Source organism: Neoarius graeffei, chromosome 18, assembly GCF_027579695.1.
Source record: "Neoarius graeffei isolate fNeoGra1 chromosome 18, fNeoGra1.pri, whole genome shotgun sequence".
NCBI lineage: Eukaryota > Metazoa > Chordata > Actinopteri > Siluriformes > Ariidae > Neoarius > Neoarius graeffei.
This window is the reverse complement of record NC_083586.1, coordinates 39,683,965-39,701,835: the sequence shown is the minus strand read 5'-3', so window position 1 is coordinate 39,701,835 and position 17,871 is coordinate 39,683,965. Positions and strand designations below refer to the sequence as shown.

General features: G+C 40.3%; 1 protein-coding gene across 2 annotated transcripts in view; it reads right to left on the bottom strand.

Annotated features, from left to right (window-relative positions):
- Positions 1 to 17,871, bottom strand: part of LOC132866184 (VPS10 domain-containing receptor SorCS1) — a 508,739-nt gene that overhangs the window by 222,439 nt on the left and 268,429 nt on the right. For both annotated transcript variants that reach the window (XM_060898794.1, XM_060898795.1), the window contains exon 2: positions 7,421 to 7,488. In XM_060898794.1, coding sequence (XP_060754777.1) covers positions 7,421 to 7,488 — 68 coding nt within the window. The remainder of the gene's footprint in view (positions 1 to 7,420; positions 7,489 to 17,871) is intronic.

The following is a 17,871-nucleotide window of genomic DNA, read 5'->3' as shown; positions in this document are numbered from 1 at the left end:
ATAAACCTCACCCGGCAGCTGTAATAATAATGGCAATATTTCTCAATTATCAACTGTCATAGTCCTATGAAAACCCATGACCTTGAGTTTGACATTTCAAAGTCAGTCAAGGTCAAAAGTCATGGTGCCAAATGAAAGCCCATATGGCACTTCCTATAAGTTGATAATGGTAAATATCTGTCGACCATCAACCGTTTTCAAGTTACAGCCCTCTGAAAATTTGTGACCTTGAGTTTGACCTTTCAAGGTCACTCAAGGTCAAAGATCATGGTGCCAAATGAAAGGGCATATAGGAATTCCCATATGTTCATAATAGTAAACATCTGTCTTTTGGTAGTCCCAAAATTTAATCAGGTAATCTACGGACCATTGCCCACCTACCCTGAAAATTTGAAGTCAATCGGTGCAACCGTCTAGATGCTAGACAGACACACAAGTAAACAAACCACATTAATTACAATACCTTGCCCCGCTTACTCCGTTGCGGGTGAGGTAATAAAATTGCCACATCAAGGTGTACTAAGTTGGTACATTCTTACCCAAAAAGTGCTGTGTTACAAGCAAAAGGTGCTTTAGCAAAGTGATAGTTAGTGTTTCTATTAATTTTTCACTTAAATTGGGCAGAGACATGGGAAGCCATGGCATAGTGGTTAGAGAAACTGCTTTGGGACCAAAAGGTTGTTGGTTTGATTCCCTGGACCAGCAGGAATGGCTGAAGTGCCCTTGAGCAAGGCACCTAACCCCCAACTGCTTCCCAGGCTGATCTAGGTATGTTGCTCTGGATACGAGTGTGTGCTAAATGAATTGTGTTGGTTACTATATCACATTAGAGGTGGAAAAATATCTGATTTATCTTGTTTGTTTGTTTTTGTTTTTCCATCACAACAAACTGCATTTTTAACAGGGGTGAGTAGACATTTTATATCCACTGCAAGACCAGTTCTCTTTGAATGAAGTCATAGAAGGTATGAACTCTAACACCAACCCAACCCTCACTGTTGATCTTTTGACTAAATGATTGTACTGCATGTCCATGATGAGCCACCGTACCTCTAGGTGTATGTGCATCTACTGATGTGCTCTGTGATCAGTTAATTCGTTCCGTTCCACCAGGCAGACCATGCAAGTCTCATGTCAATGTCCTGCTTAGTGTTAACAAACCAACAGTTTTGGTAGAAGTCGGTGTGATCATTGACTCACACAGGTACGACAGAATAAATCTACATGGTGTCAGAAGACAGTAAGGACTTCCTGCCAGTGAGTTATGTGTTGTTGTTTTTTTTCATCTGACCGGTTGCTTCAGCTAGTGCTAATCAACTAGCCTGAGCTAACTAGCCAGAGACACGCTTATTGCTGGACATTATGGTGGATGGATTTCACAGACCTGATCCTGTTGCTTTTGATGAAAATGTCACAGAGAATTGGTGGATTTTTGAGCGGGAATATGACATTTTTATCACCACAGCACACTCAGACAAGCCTGCGAAGACAAAGGCTTACATTCTCCTCAACATTGCTGGACCTGAAGCCATTGAACAGGAGTGTTCATGTGTCTATGCAGCTGAAGTGCATGTGCCCGGGGAAAACGGAGCAGTGATCACCCCGGCGGAGTCCAGAGAGGATCCAGACTGCCTGAAGAGGAAGTTCAGGGAAACGTGCAACTCCCAAAGCAACAGAACAATGGAAAGACACAGGTTGCACTCAAGAAATCAGAAACAAGGTGAGAGCGTAGAATCCTTCATCAGTGACTTGAAGATCAAAGCTAAAAATTGCCAATTTGGAAATTTAACTGATGAGCTTATCTGTGACCATATCATGTGTGGCATTACCAATGACTCTTTGAGAAAATCTCTGTTGAGAGACAGCGAATTAACACTTGCCAAAGCCATCTCACTCTGTCATATTCACGAAATGACAGAGGAAAAAGGCAAAACACTAGCCATACAGGTCACCAGTGTTGATGATGGAGTGAGGCCAGTTTCTAACAAAAAGCACCAAACACCAAAAAAGCACCCCAGGCATCCTCACAGACTATAACAAAGTGCAGCAATTGCGGGGGTAGTCATGCAGCCGAGAGGGAAAAGTGTCCTGCCTTCGGACAACAGTGTCATAATTGTAAGAAAATGAACCACTACAAAAGCTGCTGCAAGTCTAAACCACGGAGTCAAAGCAACCCACACAGAAAGGCTTTCAGACGATCTGTGCATGAAGTGACAGTGGATCAGGCCACAACAGGTGAAGATGACACATTTTATGTGGATAGCATCAAGGTTGATAATCATGTTGACAATATTAGTTCTCAAGCTAATGAGAAGGACGAAGGATTTGCCACACTATACACGAACAGCAAGTCTACTGAAATGAAAGTTGACACAGGAGGAAAATGCAATGTGATGTCACAAGAGACTTTTAAATGAGTGACTAATAACAAGCAACTCGTACAACAAAAGAAAGCTGCAAAACTTGTTGCTTACAGAGGCACCAGAATTGAGACAAAGGGCTTAGTCATGTTGCAATGCCATTTAAAGGGGCAACATCACACACTGCCTTTCTTCATAGTGGACAGTGATGTGCAGCCACTAATCGGATTTTGTGCATGCATGGACATGGGAATTGTCAAAATGAGCCCTGATGTCCACCAAGTCACCATGGAGAGCAGTACACAAATGTTCACACAGTACAAAGACTTATTCAGCGATGAGCTTGGAGAACTTCCAATCACATACTCCATGATGCTGGATCCCAGCATACAGCCTGTGGTCCGGCCAGCCCACTGTATCCCTGTAGCAATGCAAGGAAGAGTTAAAGCAGAACTTGAACGCATGCAAAGCATACAGTGGTTCTTGAAAGTTTGTGAACCCTTTAGAATTTTCTATATTTCTGCATAAATATGACCTAAAACATCATCAGGTTTTCACATAAGTCCTAAAAGTAGATAAAGAGAACCCAGTTAAACAAATGAGACAAAAATATTATACTTGGTCATTTATTTACTGAGGAAAATGATCCAATATTACATATCTGTGAGTGGCAAAAGTATGTGAACCTCTAGGATTAGCAGTTAATTTGAAGGTGAAATTAGAGTCAGGTGTTTTCAATCAGTGGGATGACAATCAGGTGTGAGTGGGCACCCTGTTTTATTTAAAGAACAGGGATCTATCAAAGTCTGATCTTCACAACACATGTTTGTGGAAGTGTATCATGGCATGAACAAAGGAGATTTCTGAGGACCTCAGAAAAAGCATTGTTGATGCTCACCAGGCTGGAAAAGGTTACAAAACCATCTCTAAAGAGTTTGGACTCCACCAATCCACAGTCAGACAGATTGTGTCCAAATGGAGGAAATTCAAGACCATTGTTACCCTCCCCAGGAGTGGTTGACCAACAAAGATCACTCCCAGAGCAAGGCGTGTAATAGTCAGCGAGGTCACAAAGGACCCCAGGATAACTTCTAAGCAACTGAAGGCCTCTCTCACATTGGCTAATGTTAATGTTCATGAGTCCACCATCAGGAGAACACTGAACAACAATGGTGTGCACGGCAGGGTTGCAAGGAGAAAGCCACTGCTCTCCAAAAAAACATTGCTGCTCGTCTGCAGTTTGCTAAAGATCATGTGGACAAGCCAGAAGGCTATTGGAAAAATGTTTTGTGGACGGATGAGACCAAAATAGAATTTTTTGGTTTAAATGAGAAGCGTTATGTTTGGAGAAAGGAAAACACTGCATTCCAGCATAAGAACCTTATCCCATCTGTGAAACATGGTGGTGGTAGTATCATGGTTTGGGCCTGTTTTGCTGCATCTGGGCCAGGATGGCTTGCCATCATTGACGGAACAATGAATTCTGAATTATACCAGCAAATTCTAAAGGAAAATATCAGAACATCTGTCCATGAACTGAATCTCAAGAGAAGGTGGGTCATGCAGCAAGACAATGACCCTAAGCACACAAGTCGTTCTACCAAAGAATGCTTAAAGAATAAAGTTAATGTTTTGGAATGGCCAAGTCAAAGTCCTGACCTTAATCCAATCGAAATGTTGTGGAAGGACCTGAAGTGAGCAGTTCATGTGAGGAAACCCACCAGCATCCCAGAGTTGAAGCTGTTCTGTACGGAGGAATGGGCTAAAATTCCTCCAAGCTGGTGTGCAGAACTGATCAACAGTCACCAGAAACATTTAGTTGCAGTTATTGCTGCACAAGGGGGTCACACCAGATACTGAAAGCAAAGGTTCACATACTTTTGCCACTCACAGATATGTAATATTGGCTCATTTTCCTCAATAAATAAATGACCAAGTATAATATTTTTGTCTCATTTGTTTAACTGGTTTCTTTTTATCTACTTTTAGGACTTGTGTGAAAATCTGGTGATGTTTTAGATCATATTTATGGTAAATTACCTTGCCAAGTACATTCCAAACTTCAGTTCGGAACTTCAGTTCCGACCCTCACAGATACTGAAACATGATATGCCCAGATAGAAAAAGAGCTTCTAGCTGTCGTGTTTGCCTGCACAAAATGCAAAGACTATGCATTTGGAAAGCCCACAGTCATGGAAACTGACCATCAACTTCTCGTGACTATCCTAAAGAAGCCCATTCACACCACCCCTGCCCGTCTCCAGAGAATGTTACTTCGCCTTCAGAGCTATGACATCAGCCTGGTTTACAAAAAGGACAAGCACATGTACTTGGCTGACACTCTCTTAAGAGCTCCAAATACACAAGTCTCCCTGAGCCCTGCTGAAAATGATGCCTATGAAGTCATGTTGGTTAGTTACATTTCCACAGCTCACCTAGAAGAGCTCAGACAGCACACAGCAGAGGATAAAGTGCTACAAACCCTCAGTGCAGTCATTCAAAGAGGATGGCCCACCAGAGAAAGCTAGCTCAAGCCTGCTGTCATTCCTTTCTTCCCCTACAGAGATGAACTCACAGTGGAGAAAGGGATCATCATGAAAGGCCACAAGACAGTCATTCACCAGTTTCTGCACAGAAAGTACATCAACATCATGTACAAAGGATACCCAGGTGTTGAAGCAACTAAGAGCAGAGCTAGAGGCATCATGTTTTGGCCGAGAATGTCAAATGACATCACTGAAAAGCTACTTACCTGTGCAGTATGTAACAGTACCAAGTCCCACCAGCAAAAGGAACATCTGCAACTCCAACCAATTCCAGATCTCCCGTGGTCCATAGTGGCCACAGACATGTTTGAATGGCATGGCAAACACTACCAAGTGCTCATAGATTCATATTCTGGCTGGTTTGAAATTGACCTTCTCCATTACCTAACATCATCAGCTGTAATATCCAAACTGAATATACACTTCTCAGTCCATGGCACACCACACACCCTCTTCTCTGATAATTCTAGGCAATGCACCAGTCAGCATTTCAACGACTTTGCCAAGCAATGGGATTTTGTCCATACCACGAGCAGCCCCAAATTCCCATAGTCAAACAGGCTCGCAGAGAGAGCAGTCCGCAGTGCCAAGCAGCTGATGGAGAAATCTCATAGAGATGGATCTGACATCTTTTTCAGTCTCCTGAATCTCAGAAATATCCCCTACAATTCAAAATTGGGCTCCCCTGCTGAACGTCTGATGTCACGGCAGACACGCACAGCCATTCCAGTGTGTACCAAACTACTGGAACCGGTTCCAAAGGCCACCCAGCTCCTCAACAAAAGGCTCACTCTAAAACACCAGTACGACAAGTCAAGTCACCCACTACAGCTTTTAACAGACGGACAGGTGGTTCATATGCAGACCCCCAAAGGGCATGACCAACTTGGGACTATAACAGAGAGGAGCAAGGAGCCATGCTCTTACACCATCCAGTCCAACGGGAAGACATACAGGAGGAATCACCACCACATCCTTCCTGTTGCAGAGCCACCACCACCACAGTTCCACACAGAGAACCCAGACTCAGAGAATATCAACTCCCCTACAATGGACAGTGCACCCCCCACACCACATACACCAAGGCCAAACACCATGCAATCACAACACACATTCCCTCCCTGGCCAACACACAGCATACTTACCCACTAAGAACAGTAACATGTACTACACAACACGTTCAGGCCGCATCTGCAGACCAAACCCAAAATATAAGCAGTGAAATGGAAGTTATGAAAAAATAACCTTTCCTGTGCATAAGACAGTTCATGTGACAGTTACCAATGTGCAGTATAGTATGTAATGTTAATTGAATATCTGCATTAAGTCATTTCACTTATGCACCTATGGTGATTGTATGTTTTTATGAATAAGCCTATTTCTTAAAGTGATAACATCCACTTTGATTTACAGTTGAATCGTTTTAAGTTTTATCAAGGTGTATCTTCGTTGGGTTGTTTACTGAAACCGTAAAACCATATAGAAATGTTTTGTAATGTTTACACTTAACTAAAGTTATTGTGTTTTATATAAGACATGTAAACTAAAGGAAAGGGATATAGATCATTTGACTAAATGATTGTACTGTATGTCCATGATGAGCCACTGTATCTCTAGATGTATGTGTATCTACTGATGTGCTCTGTGATCAGTTAATTAGTTCCGTTCCACCAGGCAGACCATGCAAGTTTACCAGTCTCATGTCAATGTCCTGCTTAGTGTTAATAAACCAACAGTTTTGGTAGAAGTCAGTGTGATCATTGACTCACACAGGTACAAGAAAATAAATCTACACTCACCTTAACCTTCCTAACTTCCTCAGAAATAAATAAAAATACTAAAATAAAAATAACAATGTAAGTTGTGAGAATTATTAAGAGTTTATATCATTCAAATTGGGTTTATATTCAATTAGAATTAATTGACAAAAATGTCAAGTTTCAATGAATTGTTATAAAACACAAGGCTAACATCAAATGCTATAGTTTATTTCATGTGTTGATTCATTTAAAGAATTACTAGCTCGGAGAATATTAAGAAAATATTTGGAAAGACGCCACTGAATCTGATGAAACATTCTGGGAATACGAAGTATTCCACCCTATCCTTTATTAACTACTTACTGTGTGCTTTTTGGTAAATAGTTGCTTTACTATTTCTTACTAAATCACTTCCAATCACACTCATGCTCAATGTACTACCAATTCCTTATCATCTGTTGAGAAGGAAGGATTAGGTTTAAAAAAAAAAGCAATGTAACTGAAATACAGTTCCTGGAAAAGTTTGTGTAAATCCTCACAATATAACAGTCATTATCCCCATCATTCTTGCTTCAATTCCAACATGCTACAATACAGAAACAAGAGGAAACATTGTTTTGCAGCAGGATTTGAAACTTTCATACAAACTCTGCAAAAGCAGCTTCTGCAAAGAGGATCTGAAGGTCTGTATGAAAATGTGCAACATGTATCCACCATAAAGAGTTTTATTACAGGATTCTTTTTGCAAACTTACCTCCACAGGGAGCTCTCAGTGACACTGCCAAGGTTGAAGTCGTACAGCTTGGTCAGCATGAGAATTACCTGCAAAAAAGCACCATGTGGTTATTTCATTATTCAAGCCTCATGGCTCATGATAATGTGTGATTAATATATTTGCATAACTTGAAGGTGAAAGATGATTTGTTTGTACACGCTAATCACATAATAACTCTAGAGAAGGCACTGAAACGCATCTGCTTAACCAAGTAATCCACTCCGTACAATCATACAGGGAGTAGAAAAAAAAAAAAAAAAAATATATATATATATATATATATATATATATATATATAATCTCATCTCATTATCTCTAGCCGCTTTATCCTGTTCTACAGGGTCGCAGGCAACCTGGAGCCTATCCCAGCTGACTACGGGCGAAAGGCGGGGTACACCCTGGACAAGTCGCCAGGTCATCACAGGGCTGACACATAGACACAGACAACCATTCACACTCACATTCACACCTACGGTCAATTTAGAGTCACCAGTTAACCTAACCTGCATGTCTTTGGACTGTGGGGGAAAACGGAGCACCCGGAGGAAACCCACGCGGACATGGGGAGAACATGCAATCTCCACACAGAAAGGCCCTCGCTGGCCACGGGGCTCGAACCCGGACCTTCTTGCTGTGAGGCGGCAGCGCTAACCACTACACCACCGTGCCGCCCTATATATATATATATATATATATATATATATATATATATATATATATAAAAAAGCATGAAAATGTTGTTGTGAAGATATTGACAATAATTATTAATTATTGCATTAATAACCTTTTTTTAACAAAAGATCAGTAACGCCATGCCATTACACATTGTCATAAAGGTAAATATACAGTTAGATCAATTATTTGGGGGCGAAAATGACTGTATAAAATAAATGCTACATGCTATTATTCAGGTTTTACACTCAGACAACTAAATAAATTAGAAGAAGAAGCCTTTATTTGTGATATTCACACTCAAGCACAGTGAAATTCATCCTCTGCATTTAACCCATCTGGAGCAGTGAACACACACATACATACCCAGAGCAGTGGGCAGCTATGTTGCAACATATGCACCTGGGGAGCAGTTGGGGGTTAGGTGCCTTTCTCAAGGGCACTTCAGCCCAAGGCTACCCTATGTTAACCTAACCACATGTCTTTGGGGGAAACCAGAACACCCAGAGGAAACCCACACAGACATAGGGAGAACATGCAAACTCCACACAGAAAGGCCCCCATCAGCTGCTGGGCTCAAACCCAGAACCTTCTTGCTGTGAGGCGACGGTGCTAACCACTACACCACCGTGCTACCCATTGTAATGTCAATAAATTACTTGTTTCTACTCACATTAAAATAAATGCAAACAAAGAGCCAAAAAAATCACCAAAAAATGCTGTTAACTTTTAAATTATCCCAAGGAACTCTTGAACGAATGAAGCTCTTTGTAAGACAAAGCAACTGACAAAATGTGAGTAAATTTTACGTTCTCATTGGTACTGTATGCGTTGTGTAATTGTGTTTTAGTAAGGACTATAGGGTTCTTGTGACAATTAATGGCAGCATGAATTCTGCTCAGAATGTGGATATTATTTGGATATACAGGGTGTTTCCAAAAAATTGGATATTATTTGAGATGTAAATATCCCAGAAACTACACAGTCTAGGCAAAAAACAAACAAACAAACAAAGAAACAAAAAAACAAACAAACAAAAAACCTGAACAGGCGTAATGTTGAGCGAAAAAGATTTATTCCTCAAAATCTGAATGAGAAATTCAAAGGTATGTGGATTCCATGAACGATTTCACAAATTTTCAATATGCGTACCACCTGAGACACAGACACACAGACAGCCTTCCTCTTTGAACATTTTGTGCCGTGTCCAAATCGGCATTGCAGTTGGTGCATTTTTAGAGAATTCTCTCATAAAGGTACGCTGCACAGTCTTGTTCGACTGTGTTCAAGCGTACTCTAATGCACAAAATGCCTTTTGTTTTCCAGTGAATGGCATTTCTATATGTAAAAAGATAAAAAATAAAAAAACATTAAGCATACAATTTTGACCTGTTTCCACACATGCTGCTAAAATTTGAGGTCAACTGAACGAGAATTGGCAAAGTTATTAGATTGTGAAATTATATCAAATTTTTTGAAACACCCTGTATATGTGGAAATCTGATTACCTCTGCCAGGAGGTTAAGACTTGTCCTTCAGTGGATATTTAGACAAGTGTCACATCAGCATCAGAGTCCATTCTGGACTCCAGTTCCCAGAATACACTATGGCCTACAGAAACGGCCAGCCACAAACTACAAACTCTCACTACGCACAGTCACAATCACATTCACAGTCATCGGCGTACTGATTATGCATACCTACTCCTCATTACACACACATACTTTATAAACCGACTTTGGACAATGCCTTAGTGCGAAGTATTGCTCAGTGTGCTCGCACCTGAACCTACCAAGCCTCTGCATTTTGTCTTTGCTACTCTGGTTTATGATCTGATTTGGTTCCCTGGTGTTTTGGTATTTTGGAATTTACCCTGGTATTGACGTTTGCTGATCGTCTGAACCTTTGCCTGACCTTGATCTTGAGTTTGATTCTCATTTTGGGTTTGTTTGCTGGGTTTTATAATAAAACACTAACTTGCACTTTCTGGCAACAAGATAAAGACCTCAAACATAGACAAGACCAGGAGAACAGTCAACAACCTTTTAGACATTTGACCTCGCTCTGATCTTGACCATGATTGAAACAATTCCAAAATTATTAAAAAAAACAACAGTTCATCTGATAGTTACACTGATAATTCCATATAAATCCTAAAAACATTCAACCACTCCTTCTTGAGATATTGTGCTAACAAGGATCTTGGACGGACACACAGACAGATGGACAGATCCACAGAAACATAAAAATAGGATTGATATGTAGAACAGCTTACATGGAGGACTCATCCAAGATCCTTCAACGTGTATCTAAAACTTTGTTACACATTCAAGACTCATCTCACCAGGCAAGGTTTCACAAACTATCAACTGTGGGTTTGCCAATCATTTTGATACAAGTCTTATTCAGAAGGTTCATGTTTGACAAAGAAAGTGTAGATCTAGCCTTCCTAGATATGTTTAATCTCAAAATATCATCAAATGTACCTGTTGCTAATTTTATTCATTCATGTTTGCCTCTTTTTCATGACAAGTGCAAATAATTCGAGAGCTGATTATGAATACCTCAAGATCGGCTTTTGTAGATCCTTGAAACCCCACACAGTTTCTAACTTCAGCGCATCACTGAGCACAACAGGATACTGTTATGAAGCTCCTCTGAAAGATACACCAACTTGTCACTTTCTCATGTGACAAGTTAATCATGACATTCTTTACTACTTAATCATAATGTTCTGAATCTGGGTACCACTGTGCAAATATTCTTTAGACCAAACTTTGGGTACACAAGACTTTCCTAACTAGGTCAATCATGCTCCTTGGGGAAAACATAAGAGAGAAAATGCTGTAGTTTGCCTGGAGTGAAAAGGAGTAACACACATGAAAAACTTCTGATCTATTTACTTTAAGACTTGGTGGAAAGGCTGAACATCTGCAAAGACAGAGATACTGGTGAAATATTCATCACATTAATGTGGATTGTAATGGAGGTCATAGTTTTGCCTGAGCAAATGTTTCATTTTATTATCTACCTTCTTCGTTTTGGTGACCTCATCCAAGTGCATATGGCATTGTACTGTATTTATGTGTAAAGTTGATATCCACATGAGCAGTTAAAAAAAAAAGAAGAAGCAGTGTGTCAACAACAACAAGATAGAAACACATGCACCTGGACAGTGGAATCATATTTCCACATAACACTTATCGCTTTCATTATGCGCCGACATCTGCCACCTGTACAAGGCTCAGAACACACCTCATGTTCATTTAAACAGAAGGAAAGCAAGGTACGAGACATAAATAGTAAGGTAAGTTAATCCCCGATGATCTTGGAAAAGACAGAAAACTAATTTTAAATATTTGAAAAATCAGATACATTTCAAAACCCATCTCCAAATATTTAGATGCTTAGTTGAGTCAGACGTGTTAGAACAGCAGATGTCCCAACTTCACCAACATAAAAATCCTTGCAGAAAACAAGAAGAAGAAGAAGAATATCATTAAAAAACTAGCAGCTGTTGGCAGACAGGCAACTCAATGCTTGCAGAAATGATAAACATGTATTTCTTAAACAAAAGTTTAACTGCAATATGCAGAAAGGGTTGGCTTTATGAGCACCCAGCAGAGTTTATAAGTCAGCTTTATACAAATATGTTACATAATTAACATCATTGCATGCCTACTCTACAGTCTGGTCCATGTGCATAGTATACTGTGCATAATAATAATAATAATAAACTTTATTTATATATATATATATATATATATATATATATATATATGATATAAAAAGGGGGCGGCACAGTGGTGTAGTGGTTAGCGCTGTCGCCTCACAGCAAGAAGGTCCGGGTTCGAGCCCCGTGGCCGGCGAGGGCCTTTCTGTGCGGAGTTTGCATGTTCTCCCTGTGTCCGCATGGGTTTCTTCCGGGTGCTCCGGTTTCCCCCACAGTCCAAAGACATGCAGGTTAGGTTAACTGCTGACTCTAAATTGACCGTAGGTGTGAATGTGAGTGTGAATGGTTGTCTGTGTCTGTGTGTCAGCCCTGTGATGACCTGGTGACTTGTCCAGGGTGTACCCCGCCTCTCGCCCATAGTCAGCTGGGATAGGCTCCAGCTTGCCTGCAACCCTGTAGAACAGGATAAAGCGGCTACAGATAATGAGATGAGATGATATGATATAAAAAGTGTACCCACCCCGTTAAAATGATTTTTTTTTACATCAGAAAAAACTAAGACCATAATTTCAAACCTTTTCCCACCTTTAATGTGACCTATAACCTGTACAATTCAATTGAAAAACAAACAAATCTGTTAAGGGGAAAAACAGAAAAAATTATAAAAAATGTACAATAAGCTGGTTGCATAAGTGTGCACACCTTTAAACTAATACTTTGTTGAAGCACCTTTTGATTTAATTACAGCATTCAGTGTTTTTGGGTTCACACCTGCCATCAATTAAAATGACTCTGATTAACCCCAAATAAAGTTCAGCTGTCTTAGTAGGATTTTCCTGACATTTACTCAGTTGCCTCCTCCAGCAAAAGCCAGGGTTCACAGAGAGCTTACAAAGCATCAAAGGGATCTCACTGTTGAAAGGTATCAGTCAGGAGAAGGGTACAAAAACATTTCCACGGCATTAGATATACCATGGAGCACAGTGAAGACAGTCATCAAGAAGTGAAGAAAATATGGGACAACAGTGACATTACTGAGAACTGGACGTCCCTCCAAAATTGGTGAAAAGACAAGACAAAAACTAGTCAGAGAGGCTGCCAAGAGGCCTACAGCAACTCTAAAGGAGCTGCAGGAATTTCTGGCAAGTACTGGTTGTGTACTACATGTGACAACAATCTCCCGTATTCTCCATATGTCTATGAGGTAGGGTCAAAGAAAAACATCCAGGCCCAACTAAATTTTGCAAAAAAAAAAATACATCAGTTCTCCCAAAAGTGTGTGGGAGAATGTGTTATGGTCTGATGAAACCAAGTTTGAACTTTTTGGCCACAATTCCAAAAGGTATGTTTGGTGCAAAAACAACACTGCACATCACCAAAAGAACACTATACCCATGGTGAAGCATGGTGGTGGCAGCATCATGTTTTGGGTTTTTTTCTTTAGCTGGGACAGGGGCTTTAGTCAAGGTGGAGGGAATTATGAACAGTTCTAAATACCAGTCAATTTTGGCCGAAAGCCTTCAGGTGTCTGCTCAAAAGCTGAAGATGAAGAGGAATTTCATCTTTCAATGCAACAATGACCCCAAGCATACATCAAAATCAACAAAAGAATGGCTTCACCAGAAGAAAACTGAAGTTTTGGAATGGCCCAGCCAGAGCCCAAACCTAAATCCAATTGAAAATCTGTGGGGTGACCTGAAGAGGGCTGTGCACAAGAGATTCCCTCGCAATGCTATTTCATTCCAGTGTCTGTGCTGGAATTCCAACACAAGCACACCTCATTTTACTTAATGAGATGGGGGGTGTAGTTTTTTTTTTTTTTAACTCATTAAGTGATCACCTGAACCAAATCTTATTTAATGAGGAAAAATATAAAAAAAAAAAAACACTGCTGTGGTCATCACTATTCTTTTGCAATACGACCAGTTTGGATGGCAAAAACAGTGCTCATAGTACCTTCAATTTAACTGGAATACAAAAAAAATCTATTCATTATGCCAAAATTGTTAAAAATAAAAGTTCTGAGTAAGAAAAAGGTGGGTTCAATTCTGACTTTACTGGCAGAGGGATACAGTGAGTGTCAGGTTGCTTCTATCCTCAAAATTTCAAAGACAGCATTTCATAAGAACAAGGTCAAGCAGCAGACACTGGGGACAACAAAGTTACAGACTGACAGAGGGTGAAAACGACTCTCCACTGACTGGGATGATCGTCAACTCCTTTGAGTGTCACTCAACAACTGGAGAATGACATCAAGTGACCTACAAAAAGAATGGCAAATGGCAGCTGGGGTTAAGCGCACGGCAAGGACGGTTTGAAACAGGCTTCCCCGGGCAGGGTTGAAGTTATGCAAAGCTAGAAACAAGCCTTTCATCCATGAGAAGCAAAGAAGCGCCAGGCTGAGGTTTGCTAAAGACCACAAGAATTGGACCACAGAGGACTAGAGTAAGGTCATATTCTCTGATGAGTCCAATTTTCAGCTTCTCCCATCACCTGGTCTTCTAATGGTTAGATGGAAACCTGGAGAGACCTATAAGCCACAGTGTCTCACACCCACTGTGAAATTTGATGGAGGATCAGTGATCTGAGAGTGGGTGCTTCAGCAAGGCTGGAATGTGGCAGAATTTTGTTTGTGAAGGACACATGAATCAAGCCATGTACAAGGTTATCCTGGAAGAAAACCTGCTTCCTTTTGCTTTGACAATATTCCCTAACTCTGAGGATTGGGTTTTCCAGCAGGACAATGCTCCATGCCACACACCCAGGTCAATCAAGGTGTGGATGGAGGACCACAAGATCAAGACCCTGTCATGGCCAGCCCAATCTCCAGACCTGAACCCCTTGAAAACCTCAGGAATGTGATCAAGAGGAAGATGGATGGTCACAAGCCACCAAGCAAAGCTAAGCTGCTTAAATTTTTGCACCAGGAGTGGCATAAAGTCACCAAAGAGCAATGTGAAAGACTGGTGAAGAGCATGCCGAGATGTATGAAAGCTGTGACTTAAATGTCAGGGTTGCACACATCAACGCTATGTTAGTTCTCGATTGTGTTGAAGCCATGGGCACTGACTATGCTAGTTTCCTCACTAGTGATTCAAAATCAGACAAGTGGTGATAGTCATGATTGCATGTGATTTCAGAGAGAATGCAGGGTTAACATTAGCTACCTTCTGTCAGATATGGGCCAAGTAATCGTATGAAAACAGCAAGTGAAAAGTCAGGTGTGACCACTACTGACCAAAGACACCAAAGTTCCACTGACTTGGTTTCTCTTGGTTCACAAAACCAAGCCTAGGAAATTTAAAGGTCAACACATGAAGCAAACATGGTTTTCCCTGCCTATATCCTTTTCCTATTAGTGAGCTGCCTATATTCTGCCAGGCAAATTTTATCTACATTTGGTCTAACCGAATGATTAAAAGGGGGAACATGGTGCAACAAGGCATGATTTGCCTGAATGTGAATGAGTTTTAGATCATCCTGACTAAACACTGATAAGTAAGAGACAATGTACAGCGAGCAGGTCATTATCATGAAATAAACCCTGACAGGGTGATGCAGGACCCCAACGTGAAGCAGACGGATCTTAAATCACCATGAAGGGGTTTATTTCATGATAATGTCTGGTTTGTTTACGTTATCTTGCTTATTACACAGCTACATACTAAAGAAATCAATACTTCGACATAAAATACTGATTTAAAAAAAAATTCTCTTGCTTCCGCTATTGATGTGGTACATAGCAGTGGTCTATTATACATAACACCGGTCTGTTATACAGAAATAATAGTTTGTAGAATGCCGTACTTGACCAATCAGAATAGAGTATTCAAATAAGCCATGTAATAATGTAGATTAATCACATTGACATGATACACCACAATTTCAGTTATTGCTATGTATACCATGGCACAGCTCAGTCAGTAGTTCTGACTGTTACATGAGTGACAAGTTAATAATAATGCACTCATTCTAATGTGTTATTGTTTCTGTCATAACTGCTCAAATTTAAAAATAAAATATATTGTTTAAAAGAAAAAAAACAGCTTGATGTGTTAATGTGATGAAGTTATTTGTTCAGAGACATTATGGGACGAGTCATGTGTGTCAGCTCTTTACAACAAGCACAGTGCTTTCCCACCATGAGAAAGTCCTCAAGAGTATGTTCAAATCAAATTAAATCATACAAAAAAAAACTTATAAACTTATCCTTAATTCAAATATGTCTTGGTAACTGAAAACGTTTTAATTTGCGTTAAATGAAAGTGTCATGTTGAGTAACTGGGTGCAAAATCTTGGTAGTTAATATCTTCTAAAATAATCTTTTAGCTCCATGCTGTTGCAGACTTTTCACATGATGAGACATTTGCACATTTGAATCAATTTGCAATGACTGAGTTCTTGGTTTTGATTTATAACAGTAATTCCTTTGGCAACAAAATTTCTGTTGACTTGACTACAAGCAGTGGGAGTTTCTCCATCACTTGAATTTCAGGTCAATGTATTTTCTTCAAAGTGCTACAGTTTTCTTTAGCACATACGGTGAGGTTGATTATCATGATCAACTGATATCCATCATCACGACATTTTCAATCAAATGGACTGGCACAAGATATGGCAATCACTGAAATCCCACAGTCTATTCAAATTTAAAATAAATGTAAATAAAGCACAACCCGATTCCAAAAAAGTTGGGACAAAGTACAAATTGTAAATAAAAACGGAATGCAATAATTTACAAATCTCAAAAACTGATATTGTATTCACAATAGAGCATAGACAACATATCAAATGTCAAAAGTGAGACATTTTGAAATTTCATGCCAAATATTGGCTCATTTGAAATTTCATGACAGCAACACATCTCAAAAAAGTTGGGACAGGGGCAATAAGAGGCTGGAAAAGTTAAAGGTACAAAAAAGGAACAGCTGGAGGACCAAATTGCAACTCATTAGGTCAATTGGCAATAGGTCATTAACATGACTGGGTATAAAAAGAGCATCTTGGAGTGGCAGCGGCTCTCAGAAGTAAAGATGGGAAGAGGATCACCAATCCCCCTAATTATGCGCCGACAATAGTGGAGCAATATCAGAAAGGAGTTCAACAGCGTAAAATTGCAAAGAGTTTGAACATATCATCATATACAGTGCATAATATCATCAAAAGATTCAGAGAATCTGGAAGAATCTCTGTGCGTAAGGGTCAAGGCCGGAAAACCATACTGGGTGCCATTGATCTTCGGACCCTTAGACGGCACTGCATCACATACAGGCATGCTTCTGTATTAGAAATCACAAAATGGGCTCAGGAATATTTCCAGAGAACATTATCTGTGAACACAATTCACCGTGCCATCCGCCATTGCCAGCTAAAACTCTATAGTTCAAAGAAGAAGCCGTATCTAAACATGATCCAGAAGCGCAGACGTCTTCTCTGGGCCAAGGCTCATTTAAAATGGACTGTGGCAAAGTGGAAAACTGTTCTGTGGTCAGACGAATCAAAATTTGAAGTTCTTTATGGAAATCAGGGACGCCGTGTCATTCAGACTAAAGAGGAGAAGGACGACCCAAGTTGTTATCAGCGCTCAGTTCAGAAGCCTGCATCTCTGATGGTATGGGGTTGCATTAGTGTGTGTGGCATGGGCAGCTTACACATCTGGAAAGACACCATCAATGCTGATAGGTGTATCCAGGTTCTAGAGCAACATATGCTCCCATCCAGATGATGTCTCTTTCAGGGAAGATCTTGCATTTTCCAACATGACAATGCCAAACCACATACTGCATCAATTACAGTATCATGGCTGCGTAGAAGAAGGGTCAGGGTACTGAACTGGCCAGCCTGCAGTCCAGATCTTTCACCAACAGAAAACATTTGGTGCATCATAAAACGGAAGATACGACAAAAAAGACCTAAGGCAGTTGAGCAACTAGAATCCTACCGTACATTAGACAAGAATGGGTTAACATTCCTATCCCTAAACTTGAGCAACTTGTCTCCTCAGTCCCCAGACGTTTACAGACTGTTGTAAAGAGAAAAGGGGATGTCTCACAGTGGTAAACATGGCCTTGTCCCAACTTTTTTG